General features: G+C 42.7%; 1 protein-coding gene across 8 annotated transcripts in view; it reads right to left on the bottom strand.

The window, feature by feature from the left end:
• LOC110532181 (ral GTPase-activating protein subunit beta) overlaps nucleotides 1-13926 on the bottom strand; it is a 46426-nt gene extending 32500 nt beyond the window's left edge. For all 8 annotated transcript variants that reach the window (XR_016483292.1, XR_016483293.1, XR_016483294.1 and 5 more), the window contains exons 1-5: nucleotides 13699-13926; nucleotides 12733-12939; nucleotides 11966-12168; nucleotides 8747-8913; nucleotides 5725-5911 (exon numbers count right to left, since the gene is read on the bottom strand). Coding sequence is in view for 5 of the 8 variants with exons in the window: in XM_090184418.1 (XP_090040544.1) it covers nucleotides 5725-5911; nucleotides 8747-8913; nucleotides 11966-12168; nucleotides 12733-12909 (734 nt within the window). In the remaining 3 variants the exon portion in view is untranslated. The remainder of the gene's footprint in view (nucleotides 1-5724; nucleotides 5912-8746; nucleotides 8914-11965; nucleotides 12169-12732; nucleotides 12940-13698) is intronic.
• Between the last annotated feature and the right edge of the window lie 2143 nt (nucleotides 13927-16069).

The raw sequence follows: 16069 nt of genomic DNA, 5'->3' as shown, positions 1-16069 counted from the left end.
AACATGCTTAACACCCCAGCCATCCTACAATCTAAACTTGATGCCCTCAATCTCACACAAATGATCAATGAACCTACCAGGTACCTCCCCAAAGCCTTAAACACGGGCACCCTCATAGATATCATCCTAACCAACTTCCCCTCTAAATACACCTCTGCTGTCTTCAACCAAGATCTCAGCGATCACTGCCTCATTGCCTGCATCCGTAATGGGTCAGCGGTCAAACGACCTCCTCTCATCACTGTAAAACGCTCCCTGAAACACTTCAGCGAGCAGGCCTTTCTAATCGACCTGGCCGGGGTATCCTGGAAGGATATTGACCTCATCCCGTCAGTAGAGGATGCCTGGATATTTTTTTTAAATGCCTTCCTAACCATCTTAAATAAACATGCCCCATTCAAGAAATTTAGAACCAGGAACAGATATAGCCCTTGGTTCTCCCCAGACCTGACTGCCCTTAACCAACACAAAAACATCCTATGGCGTTCTGCATTAGCATCGAACAGCCCCCGTGATATGCAGCTGTTCAGGGAAGCTAGAAACCATTATACACAGGCAGTTAGAAAAGCCAAGTCTAGCTTTTTCAAGCAGAAATTTGCTTCTTGCAACACTAACTCAAAAAAGTTCTGGGACACTGTAAAGTCCATGGAGAATAAGAACACCTCCTCCCAGCTGCCCACTGCACTGAAGATAGGAAACACTGTCACCACTGATAAATCCACCATAATTGAAAATTTCAATAAGCATTTTTCTACTGCTGGCCATGCTTTCCACCTGGCTACTACTACCCCTGTCAACAGCACTGCACCCCCAACAGCAACTCGCCCAAGCCTTCCCCATTTCTCCTTCTCCCAAATCCATTCAGCTGATGTTCTGAAAGAGCTGCAAAATCTGGACCCCTACAAATCAGCCGGGCTAGACAATCTGGATCCTTTCTTTCTAAAATTATCTGCCGAAATTGTTGCCACCCCTATTACTAGCCTGTTCAACCTCTCTTTCGTGTCGTCTGAGATTCCCAAAGATTGGAAAGCAGCTGCGGTCATCCCCCTCTTCAAAGGGGGGGACACTCTTGACCCAAACTGCTACAGACCTATATCTATCCTACCATGCCTTTCTAAGGTCTTCGAAAGCCAAGTCAACAAACAGATTACCGACCATTTTGAATCTCACCATACCTTCTCTGCTATGCAATCTGGTTTCAGAGCTGGTCATGGGTGCACCTCAGCCACGCTCAAGGTCCTAAACGATATCTTAACCGCCATCGATAAGAAACATTACTGTGCAGCCGTATTCATTGATCTGGCCAAGGCTTTCGACTCTGTCAATCACCACATCCTCATCGATAGCCTTGGTTTCTCAAATGATTGCCTCGCCTGGTTCACCAACTACTTCTCTGATAGAGTTCAGTGTGTCAAATCGGAGGGTCTGCTGTCCGGACCTCTAGCAGTCTCTATGGGGGTGCCACAGGGTTAAATTCTTGGACCGACTCTCTTCTCTGTATACATCAATGAGGTCGCTCTTGCTGCTGGTGAGTCTCTGATCCACCTCTACGCAGACGACACCATTCTGTATACTTCCGGCCCTTCTTTGGACACTGTGTTAACAACCCTCCAGGCAAGCTTCAATGCCATACAACTCTCCTTCCGTGGCCTCCAATTGCTCTTAAATACAAGTAAAACTAAATGCATGCTCTTCAACCGATCGCTACCTGCACCTATCCGCCTGTCCAACATCACTACTCTGGACGGCTCTGACTTAGAATACGTGGACAACTACAAATACTTAGGTGTCTGGTTAGACTGTAAACTCTCCTTCCAGACCCATATCAAACATCTCCAATCCAAAGTTAAATCTAGAATTGGCTTCCTATTTCGCAACAAAGCATCCTTCACTCATGCTGCCAAACATACCCTTGTAAAACTGACCATCCTACCAATCCTCGACTTTGGCGATGTAATTTACAAAATAGCCTCCAATACCCTACTCAACAAATTGGATGCAGTCTATCACAGTGCAATCCGTTTTGTCACCAAAGCCCCATATACTACCCACCATTGCGACCTGTACGCTCTCGTTGGCTGGCCCTCGCTTCATACTCGTCGCCAAACCCACTGGCTCCATGTCATCTACAAGACCCTGCTAGGTAAAGTCCCCCCTTATCTCAGCTTGCTGGTCACCATAGCATCTCCCACCTGTAGCACACGCTCCAGCAGGTATATCTCTCTAGTCACCCCCAAAACCAATTCTTTCTTTGGCCGCCTCTCTTTCCAGTTCTCTGCTGCCAATGACTGGAACGAACTACAAAAATCTCTGAAACTGGAAACACTTATCTCCCTCACTAGCTTTAAGCACCAACTGTCAGAGCAGCTCACAGATTACTGCACCTGTACATAGCCCACCTATAATTTAGCCCTATCAACTACCTCTTTCCCAACTGTATTTAATTTATTTTGCTCCTTTGCACCCCATTATTTTTATTTCTACTTTGCACATTCTTCCATTGCAAAACTACCATTCCAGTGTTTTACTTGCTATATTGTATTTACCTTGCCACCAAGGCCTTTTTTGCCTTTACCTCCCTTCTCACCTCATTTGCTCACATTGTATATAGACTTGTTTATACTTTATTATTGACTGTATGTTTGTTTTACTCCATGTGTAACTCTGTGTTGTTGTATCTGTCTAACTGCTTTGCTTTATCTTGGCCAGGTCGCAATTGTAAATGAGAACTTGTTCTCAACTTGCCTACCTGGTTAAATAAAGGTAAAATAAATAAATAAAATAAACAGTTGAAATGTGTCTGTTACTTGAACTATGTGAAGCATTTATTTGGGCTGCAATCTGAAGTGCAATTAACTCTAATGAACTTATCCTCTGCAGCAGAGGTAACTCTGGGTCTTCCTTTCTTGTGGCGGTCCTCATGAGAGCCAGTTTCATCATGGCGCTTGATGGTTTTTGCAACTGCACTTGAAGAAACTTTCAAAGGATTGACTGACTATGTCTTAAAGTAATGACGGACTGTCGTTCCTCTCTGCTTATTTGAGCTGTTTTTGCCATAATATGGACTAGGTCGTTTACCAAATAGGGCTATCTTCTATATACTACCCCTACCAGGCTCCCGAGTGGCGCAGCGGTCTAAGGCACTGCTTCTCAGTGCTAGAGGCGTGACTACAGACACTGGTTCGATTTCAGACTGTATCACAACCGGCCGTGATAGGAGTTCCATAGAGCTGCGTACAATTGGCCCAGCATCGTCCGGGTTTGCCCCGGGGTAGGCCGTCATTGTAACTAAGAACTTGTTCTTAACTGACTAGCCTAGTTAAAACAACACAACTGATTGGCTCAAACGCATTAAGGAAAGACATTCCACAAATTCACTTTTAACAAGGCACACCTGTTAATTGAAATGCAGTCCAAGTGACTATCTCATGAAGCTGCTTGAGAGAAAGGCAAGAGTGTACAAAGCTGTCATCAAGTTAAAAGGTGGCCACTTTGAAGACATTCAAATCTATTTTGATTTGTTTAACACTTTTTTGGTTACTACATGATTCCATATGTGTTGTTTCATAGTTTTGATGTCTTCACTATTATTCTACATCTACAATGTAGAAAATAGTAAAAATAAAAATCCTTGAATGAGTAGGTGTGTTCAAACTTTTGACTGGTACTGTATATACATACATATTTTTACATTCTGTCGTGAAGAGCACATGCTCAACTTGTTTTTCAATCTCAAATTAAAAAAATAAATAAATTATAAGTGAATTTAAAAAAAGATACAACCTGCAATATCTAACTTTTTGGGCGACCCAACCAAATTCACATAGAAATGTGACATAGATCTGTCATTCTCATTGAAAACAAGTCTAAGAAGTGGTAGATCTGTTCTTGTGTGCCATTTCTATGCTTCCCATTCTGAAGTTTCATTTTAGCCGTCTTTTACTTTCACTTCTGTACACCAGCTTCAAACAGCTGAAAATACAATATTATTGGATATTGAAAAGATGTTACACTGTAGTTTAAATGGTAAAAGTATTATCTACACTATACTTGCTTGTTTTGTCACAAACTGAAACTAGGCAAACTATTAGAATTGTAGCAACCAGGAAATGGTGAAGCAATTTCTGTATAATGCATCTTTAAGCACCAAATAAAGTAACAGGATTGAAAATAATCTTAAATCAACCATAAATCCCCTTGTGACAGGGGGAATGGAAGCTTGTTGAGTGCAACATGAAGGGGAAATTCCCCCCCAAAACTTCACAAAAATGTTAAAACATTTCTAGCCTGCCTATACGCTGAGTGTACAAAACATTAAGGACACCTGCTCTTTCCATGACAGACTGACAAGGTGAATCCAGGTGAAAGCTATGATCCCTTACAGTTGTCACTTATTAAATCCACTCCAATCAGTGTAGATCAAGGGGAGGAGACAGGTTAAAGAAGGATTTTTAGGCCTTTAGACAATTGAGACACAGATTGTGTACATGTGCCTTTCAGGGGGTGTCTTTGAACAGGGTATGTTAGCAGGTGCACCGGTTTGTGTCAAGAACTGCAACATTGCTGGGTTTTTCACACTCAACGGTTTCCCCCGTGTATCAAGAATGGTCCACCACCCAAGGGACATCCAGCCAACTTGACACAACTGAAGGAAGCATTGGAGTCCACATGGGCTACCATTCCTGTGGAACACTCGACATGCCCTGACGGATTGAGGCTGTTCTGAGGGCAAAAGGGTGGGTGCAACTCAATATTAGGAAGGTGTCCCTAATGTTTTGTACACAGGGTTGACGTGTTATGCTGGACCCATTCAGTTTTCAACCACCTGAACATTTTCTAAAAAAGCAGAACCAGGTCACCTGCTTTTACACTATGATTTGACTATTAAAATGTTGAATGTTTATCTTGAATGGAATGTTTTTACCATATTAAAATGAGAGTTCAGTTCACGTAACAGGGTTGACCTTAAAAAGAAGGGACAAGCTTTTTTGACTTCAGAAATTATCTTCAGAAATGACTGTCAAAGAGACAAAATTACTACGGCTTTACACTGACGGTGAAAACTCGAAATGTTGGGGTTAAGTGGGTTAAAATCCTTCTAAAAGTCAGAGGGACATGTCAAAAAGCTGAATCTTGGCACTTTAGCAAGTCTTTATTGCAGATGTATTGAATTTTCCGTGTGGTCTAAATTAAAAAGGCCCTTCTTTTAATTTAACAGGCTTTTAAAATTCTATATTGGTGCACAATTTCTACTTACAATATCAAAACGAATCATTTCGTCGAACGACACCTATACTATAGTGCTCACCGAACAAAACGGTCTTTGTCTTTAATCCAAACTAATTGAACAGAATGGTACTCAAGTTTTGTATTTTTTGAGTGTCTAAATAAATACCAACAAAGGAACACAACACATAAGCTCTTCTTCAGAAAGTGGGAATGAAAAGAATCCCCACGTTCCATGTTACATGCGCCCCCCCCCCCAAAGTGGGTGATCAGTCACCTGCTAGCGTTGGTTTTCCTTAGCAATGCTGGCGCAACCGGGCCCTTCGGTTTGTGAACCTCAACCCTCTAAGCTTGGGTGCCAGTCTGTTTCTCCCCTCCAGCCAACTCCTTAAGGAATTGTCATGCCAAACATTGCAATGACAGCAATGGAGTTTGCAAGAGCACAAACAGATCTAAGAGCAGGTTACATCACTCTCCCAATCAGGATAAGTCAGTCACCTGGAGGTGAGGGCGCAGGCCACCCTGCTCCACTGCTCCACCACGGGTGGGTGGTGCCTCCAGTTGGCCAGCATCTCCTGAGCAGTCTTCCAGTAGGGCGGCGTGGGGAAGCAGCGGGCGCACGCCAGCAGCCACACCTCAAAAAGCACCGCCATCAGCTTCTCCGCCAGCTTCTCTGCCACACCCACTAGGCATGGGGGCAAAAGTGGGAGAGGGTCAAAGGTTAACAGGATGCTGAGAGTCATTTATGTTTAAATACTCAAAATGAAAATCAAGGCCATCTATTTCTAGTTACTCAAATAAATCAAATGAATACTAGAAGTATTGCTTCTGTCAATTGGCTTACCCAAAACTGGGCTCGAACCAGGGACCCTCTGAACACATCAATAACTTATATTAGTCCTGTTTCACACATGTATAAGTGTGTATTATACGCATGTGTGAAATGGAAATGTATTGTTTGTTTATCCCACCTCCCCCTGAGACACCCTTGAAGTGTGGATCATGGCCAGGATCAGCCATTATCAAATGTGACACTGGAATAATTAGGGTTAAGTGCCTGGCACATTTGTATGTGTGTTGGAGCATCAGCGTGCGTAGCGTGTAGAGCCCTGAGTGTGCATAGAGACAGAGCAAAAATAAGAATAAAATACATGAACTGGGCTGTCTGCACCACACTCTGTAGCTCCATGCGATCGAGGGCGGTTTTGCCATAACAAGCAGTGATTGAGAGATTTTGACTGGCTCTATGGTACAGCTGTATAACTTTTGGAGGATTTGAGAGCCCATGCCAAACCTTTTCATCCTCCGGGGGGCGCTGACATGCCTTCTTCACGACTGTACGCATGTGGGCCATTTAAGTTCTTAGTGATTTGGACACGGAGGAATTTGAAGCTCTCGACCCGCTCCACTGCAGCCCCGTCGATGTGAATGGGGGCGTGCTCACCCCCGGTTTCCTGTAGTCCACAATAAGCTCCTTGGTCTTACTGACGTTGAATTGCAGAGCTACTTCTAGGTCTCAGAGAGTGACGTCACCAATTGAACAATACTAGCGCAGGTAATTACAGCGCTTTCAGAAAGTATTCATACCCATTGACTTATTCCACATTTTGTTGTTACAGCCTGAATTCAAAATAGGTTAAAAACAGATTGTTTCTCACCCATCTACACAGAATACTCCATAATAACAAAGTGAACATTTTTTGCAAATGTATTGAAAATGAAATACAAAAATCTCATTTAAATAAGTATTCACACCCGAGTCAGTACATGTTAGAATCCCCTTTGGCAGCGATTACAGCCGAGTCTTTTTGGGTTAAGTCTCTAAGAGATTTGCACACCTGGATTGTACAATATTTGCCCATTATTATTTTTTTAATTCTTTAAAGGGCTGTCAAATTGGATGTTCATCTTTGCTAGTCAACCCTTTTTAAGTCGCCATAGAATTTCAAGCTGATTTAAGTCAAAACTGTAACTCAGCCACTCAGGAACATTCACTGTCTTCTTGGTTAGCAACTGCAGTGTAGATTTGCCATTGTGTTTTAGGTTATTGTATTGCTGAAAGGTGAATTAATCTTTGAGTTTCTGGTGGAAAGCAGACTGAACCAGGTTTTCCTCTAGGACTTTGCCCGTGCTTAGCTCCATTTCATTTATTTTTTATCCTGAAAAACTCCCCAGTCCTTAACGAATAAAAGCATACCCATAACATGATGCAGCCACCACTATGCTTGAAAATTAGAAACGTGGTACTCAGTAATGTGTTGTATTGGATTTGCCACAAACATAACACTTTGTATTCAAGACAACAAACAATTGCAGTATTACTTTAGTGCCTTGTTGCAAACCGGGTGCATGTTTTAGAATATTTTCATTCTGTTCTATATCTTTTCACTCTGTCAATTGGTTTAGTAATGTAGAGTAACCACAATGTTGTTGATCCATCCTCAGTTTTCTCCTATCACAGCCATTAAACTGTGTAACTGTTTTAAAGGCACCATTGGCCTCGTGGTGAAATCCCTGAGCGGTTTTCTGCCTTTCTGGCAACTGAGTTAGGAAGGACGTCTATCTTTTTAGTGACTGGGTGTATTGATCACCATCCAAAGCTTAATTCATAACTTCCCCGTGATCAAAGGGATATCTGTCTGCTTTTTAATTTTTAATTTACCCATCTACCAATAGGTGCCCTTCTTTGCGAGGCATTGGAAAAACTCCCTGGTCTTTGTGGTTGAATCTGTGTTTGAAATTCACTGCTTGACTGAAGTACCTTACAGATAATTTTATGTGTGGGATACAGAGATGAGGTAGTCATGTTAACCACTATTATTGCACAAAGAGTGAGTCCATGCAACTTATTGTGTGTGACTTGTTCAGCATTTTTTTACTCCTGAACTTATTTAGGCTTGCCATAACAAAGGGGTTGAATACCTATCAACTCAAGACATTTCAGCTTTTCATTTTTAATTAATTTGTAAAAATGTATAATTCCACTGACATTATGGGTATTGTGTGTAGGCAAGTGAACATAAAAATCTAAATGTTATCCATTTTAAAATTCAGGCTGTAACACAAGATGTGGAATAAGTCAAGGGGTGTGAATACTTTCTGATGGCTCTGTAGCTAGCCATTTCAAATCGGATACACTTAATCAATTCGCTCAACAGATGCAGTCAGCGGTTAAACTGAAAAGTAGTGTAATGTGGGACTTTCAGTACACAGATAAATCATGTTATGCAGTGGAACAGATGTCTAATTCTAGAGTCAGTCAAACCCCTGCTATACTACGCCTTTACTGGGGCCATGTTTAGACCATCTATTCCAAAGTTCTAAAAGTGCTAAGATGTGAACAATCTGATAAAAGTACCAAACGTAAGAAAACAAACAGAAACAGGGAGGGACTACCTGGACTTGTCCTACAAGAAAAATTCATTTTCTGTTACAAAATGTTTTAAAACGTTGTGTGCCCTAATGAACATGACCCTGGGAAACCCAGTGAGTTGTGGTGTGGTGAGGAGACGGGGCTGACCTCCAATGGTGGGCGGGGCCAGCAGCGTGTCGTTGATCCGGAGCAGGAAGAGCAGCAGTACCTCCCAGGTCTCTCTCACCATGGAGACGGACTCCCTGGCCAGCTTCTGTACTGCCGTCAGCACCTGCTGGCACAGCCGGATGTGGCTCAGACTGTACTGCTCCGGCCTGAGGGAGAGGGAAGAAAGGGTGTGTGGGGGTATGAGAAGGGGGATGTGGTAGAAGAAAAAAAGAGGAGAGTGTTTGAGGGAGTGAGTGTGTACGCGTTTCATGTGTGAGTGTCAGGGTTTCAGTTAACCGGTAATAGCCGGCTTTTGGATGTAATTTTTTAAAAAAAAATTTTTTAAAAAATCTGTTAAAAAAGCTGATAAATAAAATTGGTACTGGCCCATTGTCACCCAAAAAACATTCCATGGCGAAATAATGCTTTTTATGCTATTCATTTGTTGAAAAACATTTAACCGGTCATGCTTATCTATGGGGTTAATTTGAATAATTTTGTGGAAATAAATGTATATATAATATATACACAATGTATTTAGCGGAAAATCTGTCAGACAGGCCCTTTATAAGCCCAATCATTGCACAACAATTCTAAATGTAATCTTATGTTAAAAATAGTTTTTTGGCCACGATTAAAAATAGCTAATATTTGTATTTCTCAACTGGTAATTGAAGTGCACTTCCCATTTGCCAGTCAAATGCATAGGCAAGGAAAGAACAGGCTTCATCAGTGCGTCACACCACTTTGCAATGAGATGGAGGCAGTATGCATTTTGAAAACATATAGCTACTTAATTATTTGAAACCTGAACGTTTTATTACATATATTTTTCCTAGGCTTCAAAGTAGCTCAGGAAAAATTCTACCATATCCGGACGCAATTGTTTTAGACTTCCAGATGCCATTGAAACCAGTAGCCTATTTCTCTCATGTTCTATTGGTTATTAACTTTCATTCATTGTCCGATACAAAATAGATGATTGTTCAGTTGCGACTGTAGAGGCCCAGCCAGGCATTGACTATACAAAAGTATGTGGACACCACTTCAAATTAGTGGATTTGGATATTTCAGCCACACCCGTTGCTGACAGATGTTTAAAATTGAGCACACCGCCATGCAATCTCCATAGACAAACATTGACAGTAGAATGGCCTTATTGCAGAGCTCAATGACTTTCAACGTGGCACCGTCATTGAATCCAACAAGTCAGATCATCAAATTTCTGCCCTGCTTGAGCTGCTCCGGGCAAACTGTAAGTGCTGTTATTGTGAAGTGGAAACGTCTTGGAGCAACAACGGCTCAACCATGAAGTGGAAGGCCACACAAGCGCACAGAACAGACAGAACAGGGCTGCCGCGTGCTAAAGCGGTCCTTGTTTGCAACACTCACTACCGAGTTCCAAACTAGCTTTGGAAGCAATGTCAGCACAATAATTGTTAATTGGGAGCTTCATGAAATGGGTTTCCATGGCCGAGCAGCCGCACACAAGCCTAAGATAACCATACGCAATGCCAAGTGTCAGCTGGAGTGGTGTAAAGCTCGCCACCATTGGCCTCTGGAGCAGTGGAAATGCGTTCTCTGGAGTGATGTCTGGCAGTCCGACAGACGAATCTCAGTTTAGCAGATGCCAGGAGAACACTACCTGCCCAAATGCATAGTGCCAACTGTAAAGTTTGGTGGAGGAGGAATAATGGTCTGGAGATGTTTTCATGGTTCAGGCTCCTTAGTTCCAGTGAAGGGACATTTTAATGATATTCATGACAATTACATTTTAGACAATTCTGTGCTTCCAACTTTGTGGCAACAATTTGGGGAATGACCTTTCCTGTTTCAGCATGACAATGCCCCTGTGCACAAAGCGAGATCCATACAGAAATGGTTTGTCGAGATCGGTGTGGAAGAACTTGACAGGCCTGCACAGAGCCCTGACCTCAACCCCATCAAACACCTTTGAAATTAATTGAAAAACCGACTGCGAGCCAGGCCTAATTGCCCAACATCAGTGCCCGACCTCACTAATGCAGCTTAAGCAAGTCCCCGCAGCAATGTTCCAACATATAACAGAAAGCCTTCCCAGAAGCGTGGGTGCTGTTATAGAAGCAAAGGGGGGGACCAACTCCATATTAACGCCCATCACTTTGGAATGAGATGTTTGACGAGCAGGTGTCCACATACTTTTGGTTATGTAGTGTAGTTTGGAAAGCAAATGGCTATTGCTGTAAAGAGAAGACAATGAAAAGACTCATCTGTCTTTAAATTAACAAAATTCTCAACTTAATTGAGCGAACAACAGAAAACCTATAGCCTGTCCTATTGGCATCAGCGGAGAGCATCGGCCATATCCCAGGTGAGTGCACACTGTGCATATTCACTCTTTAACAATGTTGGGTCAGTTCTACTTAAGTTTGTTTTTGGACAATCATTTCCTCCTCCGGTTTAGATGGACATCATATTCTATTTGTGTCTCCCTTTCTCGTAGGCCTATAAAATGTACAATTTATTTTTTATTGATTGTATGTCAGTGTTGGCAGAGTAGGCTACCCTGTAATTTGTCATATTAAAAAATATTCTGCTAATATCTCCAGTCATATAAAGTGTGGTAGAATTGCATGAAAATGTGTTTTTCCAGTACAAAGAAAGCAGAAACGTATCTGATACAGCCGAGGCCTCTACACGACACGCGCTCAGCCATCTTTTTTTGCGACCAGTGATTAAGTTATATTATTCGCCTAAATGATGATCCAATCGAGTCATCACATTATGAATAGTATGCTATTTTACATAAATCGCGATGATGCATGTAATGCTTTATTATAAAGGTGCCTTTTTAATGGTGAAAATGTGCTTCCCCAAAGACATAGTTTCCCCGTGATTTTGCTTTTCGTTACTCGCCTTGTTGGCTGAGGAAAATTAAATGTGGACAGGTTATCTAACATCTTCAAAGTGTACGGTAAGGACACAAGTCATTATATCCTCTACTTGCATGTTCTGTTAAGATTAATTACCATCATCGAAATGTGATTTCAGTCATTCTGAGCACCGTGGGTGGACGCCCTAATCAGATTACGCACCCAATGCATATGGGTCCGGTACATTTCTCAAACGTCCGGTAAATTAAAATGCTGCCGGTCAAATGACCGGAGATACATTTTCATAACGGAAACCCTTATGTGTGTGTGTGTTTTGTGTGCATGCTCAGCTCAACTGTGGCTGTACCTGGGTAAGAAGACGTTGTAGAGGTGTTTGAGGATGGTCTGGACGTACAGGTTGGGCTCCTTCACCACCGGCTGTGGAATGGAGTCCCGGGGCATCACCAGGGCCATCATCCAGTCTGTGTATACGTCCACACACAGCTTCACCGTGTCCCCCTCCAGGGGAAGAGTTAGGCCATAGCACAGTACCTCCATGGTCCACTTCACCTGGAACCACAGTCAAAGAGACAGTTATGCCCGATTCACACTATAGCTCCAAAACGAGCCAAACCCAAGTGTACTGGGCTGGCCTGGTAACGTATCCACCATAGTTGTGCTTACTGTGCTGCAATGGACAGCGTAAAGAAAACATTTGAGCCAGCAGAGTACGGTTCAGATCAGCCCAAGTGTGAATCAGGTATTATAGGCTACCCTTCACGCTAGTGAGCCAACCCAAACCGTACTGTGATTGCTCAAATATTTTATTTTCAGTGTCCAATGCAAAACGGTTTCAGGAAGTGTATCCCGGGCCAGCACAGTACAGCTCGGCTCAGCTCTGTAGTGTGAAATGGTCATGAGGCATCTACTACCCTGATCCACTTGACACTGCTAATGTGACAAATTGGGGTCGAATAACTGTTTCTGCATCCAACAATGCTACCTATGCTTGGCAAGACAACAACAAGTTGGCTAAGGCAGAAACAGACAGACGTCACCCAGGCTAGCCTCATGCAGAAAGGCCCCATTAACTCTACCCCACATCAATGACAATGCTCTCTGTCCATCCCTCACCTCTTTGTCCGTCTTGAGGATGTTCTCGGTGGCCATGGGGATGGCGGCCGTCCCCAGGGGTTTGACCACTGCGTTGGCCACCTCCAACCCCACGCCTCCAGGATACGTGTGAAGGACACTGAGGTGGCCCTGGTCACTCTGCACCATTAGGTGCAGCGAGCGCCAGTCTGAGTACATTGTGTAGCGGCTCCACTCTACTGTTTCCACCTGCACAATCAATGAGCATAAATATAGCTCATTAGCTAGGTTCCCAGTAATATGGTGAAGATGTTGCATGACTGTCATTTTGCCTTTGTGTGAGGAGAAGGAATTGGTAGGTGCAAGGCAGTACAAGACCTTACACTATTCATAATTTGACTCCAGCCATAACTAGCAAGCTAAAAGGTAGACAGTGAAAAGTGGACGTCAATACCCGTTAGAGATAAATAACTACCTGTATCATGGAGAAAATACATGCATTAACCTTAACGTTACTAGCTAACGTTACCTACACAGCTAAGACCCAGCCAACTAAATATTAGCATACGCGTAGATAGCTAGGTAACGTTATGGTTCATACTTGAAACGTTATGGAAACACAGCATGCTAGCTAGCTAGCTAGCTAACTGGTTAACCTGAGCTAACCCCACCGTAGCAACTCAAACCAGGAAGCATCTGCAACGCTAGCTAGCTAACCTCTCTATTCCGCTCATCAATAATAATAATACTAACCGCTAACGGCTAGCTGATAGCACTGCCATTTACCTAGCTAACCAATTCGTTGTGACGGTAACCAAATAATCAAATCTTACCAGCTTATTCATGTTTACCAGCTAACGAATTCCCGTAAAGGGTAAGCTAATTCAGCATTTACTGAAAGAGCACCAGTTACCTACTGTTAATGCTAGCTAACGTTAGCGGTAGCAAGCTAGCTAAGTTACGTATTGCTCGATCAATTGAAGCAAGCTACGGGAATTTTGCATTTACCTGCTCCAAGGAAAATGGTTTTCATAACAAGGTGACTTGTCTTCACAACACCAGCTATCCCAATTTAGGCATTCTCCAACAATGTCAAGGCTAGAGGACTACGGTGCTGCTTCGGCTACACTGAATAAAGTAATGCAAAATCCTCAGCTGACTGCTGTCATTGGCAACCGGAGGAAGACGATGTTGAATGAGCGCCCCATGTGGGGAAGTCGAAAACAGGTTGTCCACATGGACAACGAGTGGCTTCATTCCTTGTGAACTCTCCCTGCGCTGAGAACAATGTGGTCTAAGCAACTTCCAAGTTAAATGGCTTTCATCCAAGATAGGTGCAGATGACGGCACACACACATAATGGTAGATGCCCACCCCACAAATAATAGTGTGTTTAGGAACTTCACAGGTGAATAAAATATATAGGCCTAAACTACACTGGACACAAATATAAATGCAACATAAAAGGGTTGGTCCCATGTTTCATGAGCTGAAATAGTCAATTTACCTGGTAAGCTGACTGCAGGAATGTCCACCAGTGAATTGGATGTTAATGTTAAAAAATTAACAAATGATTAAAGAGCAACAATAAAATAACAGTAACAAGGCTATATACAGGGGGTACCGGTAATTGAGATAATATTTACATGTAGGTAGAGGTAAAGGGATAACAAACAGAGAGTAGCAACGGCGTAAAAATGGGTAGCCATTTGATTAGCTGTTCAGGAGTCTTATGGCTTGGGGGTAGAAGCTGTTAAGAAGACTTTTGGACCTGGACTTGGCGCTCCGGTACCACTTGCAGTGCGGTAGCAGAGAGAACAGTCTATGACTAGGGTGACTGGAGTCTTTGACCATTTTTAGGGCCTTCATCTGACACTGCCTGGTATAGAGGTCCTGGATGGCAGGAAGCTTGGCCCCAGGGATTTACTGGGCCAAACGCACTATCCTCTGTAGTGCCTTGCGGTCAGAGGCCGAGCAGTTGCCGTACCAGGCAGTGATGCAACCAGTGCTCTCGATGGTGCAGCTGTATAACTTTTTGAGGATCTGAGGACCCATGCCAAATCTTTTTAGTTTCCTGAGGGGGAATAGGCTTTGTCGTGCCCTCTTCACGACTGTCTTGGTGTGTTTGGACCATTCTAGTTCATTGGTGATGTGGACACCAAGGAACTTGAAGCTCTCAACCTGCTCCATTACAGCCCCATCGATGAGAATGGAGGCGTGCTCAGCCCTGCTTTTCCTGTAGTCCTCGATCATCTCACCCATTGAGCCTGTTTGGATGCTCTGGATCGATTTGTACGACAGTGTGTCCCAGTTCCCGCCAATATCCAGCAACTTTGCACAGCCTTTGAAGAGGAGTGGGACAACATTCTACAGGTCAAAATCATCAGCCTGATCAACTCTATGCAAAGAAGTTGTCTTGCGCTGCATGAGGGAAATGGTGGTCACACCAGATACTGCTGATTTTCTGATCCACGCCCCCCTACTTTTTTTTTAAGGTATCTGTGACCAACAGATGCATATCTGTATTCCCAGTCATGTGAATTCCATAGATTAGGGCCTCGTGAATTTATTTCAGTTGAGTGATTTCCTTATCTGAAATGTAACTCAGTAAAATCTGTGAAACTGTTGCATGTTTTGTATATATTTTTGTTCAGTGCAGTTGGAACTGCATGCAGAACAAACTCGCTCTTTGTAAAGATAACAACACATCTACAGAGTGTCGAGACCACACCGAGACAGAGTAACTACTCAGGTGAGTAGAGTGATGGGGGGATATGGAATATTTTATTTGGCAAATCTTCCAATATACTGTTGAACATAATATAATCTACGGGCATATCAAAGTTCCAGAGTGGGATCTCTGCTAGTTTTAAGGTTATGGCCTATTTTATACAGAGAAATTGGCATAGAATCACAATCACCAATCAGAGCTCTGCTTTTACTTGTATCATTGCACATCTTACAAATCACCAGCAGAGGGCGACGATTTTGGATCCAATTACACATTCACTGTTGATAATGCTTGGAAATTGGATCATAACTCTAAAAGTAGCAGAGATCCCAGTGGAACTTTGATGTACCTTAGAGTATATTATGTTCAACAATCTATTGAAAAACGACCTAAATTAAAACATTTATATTTTGAATATTCATGTTTCCATTTTTCAATATTCATAAATGAATGTCAATTCTTTGGGGAGAAATCAAAATACTACTCATATTACCAGAGCAAGCAGTAAAGCTTCATGTGACACCAATGTTTGCTTTGTAGCACCTACAAATGAAACACTATGGAGTGTTAAAGGAGGCCTGGGTAAGGTCAAAATGTAATAAATATGCTAACTTTGCTCAATTATTTATCAGTAATGCTATCAGATAC

This window comes from Oncorhynchus mykiss, chromosome 9 (assembly GCF_057628025.1).
Source record: "Oncorhynchus mykiss isolate SJ-2025 chromosome 9, ASM5762802v1, whole genome shotgun sequence".
NCBI lineage: Eukaryota > Metazoa > Chordata > Actinopteri > Salmoniformes > Salmonidae > Oncorhynchus > Oncorhynchus mykiss.
Note: the sequence above shows the minus strand (reverse complement) of the source record. Positions and strands in the feature narration are given on the sequence as shown.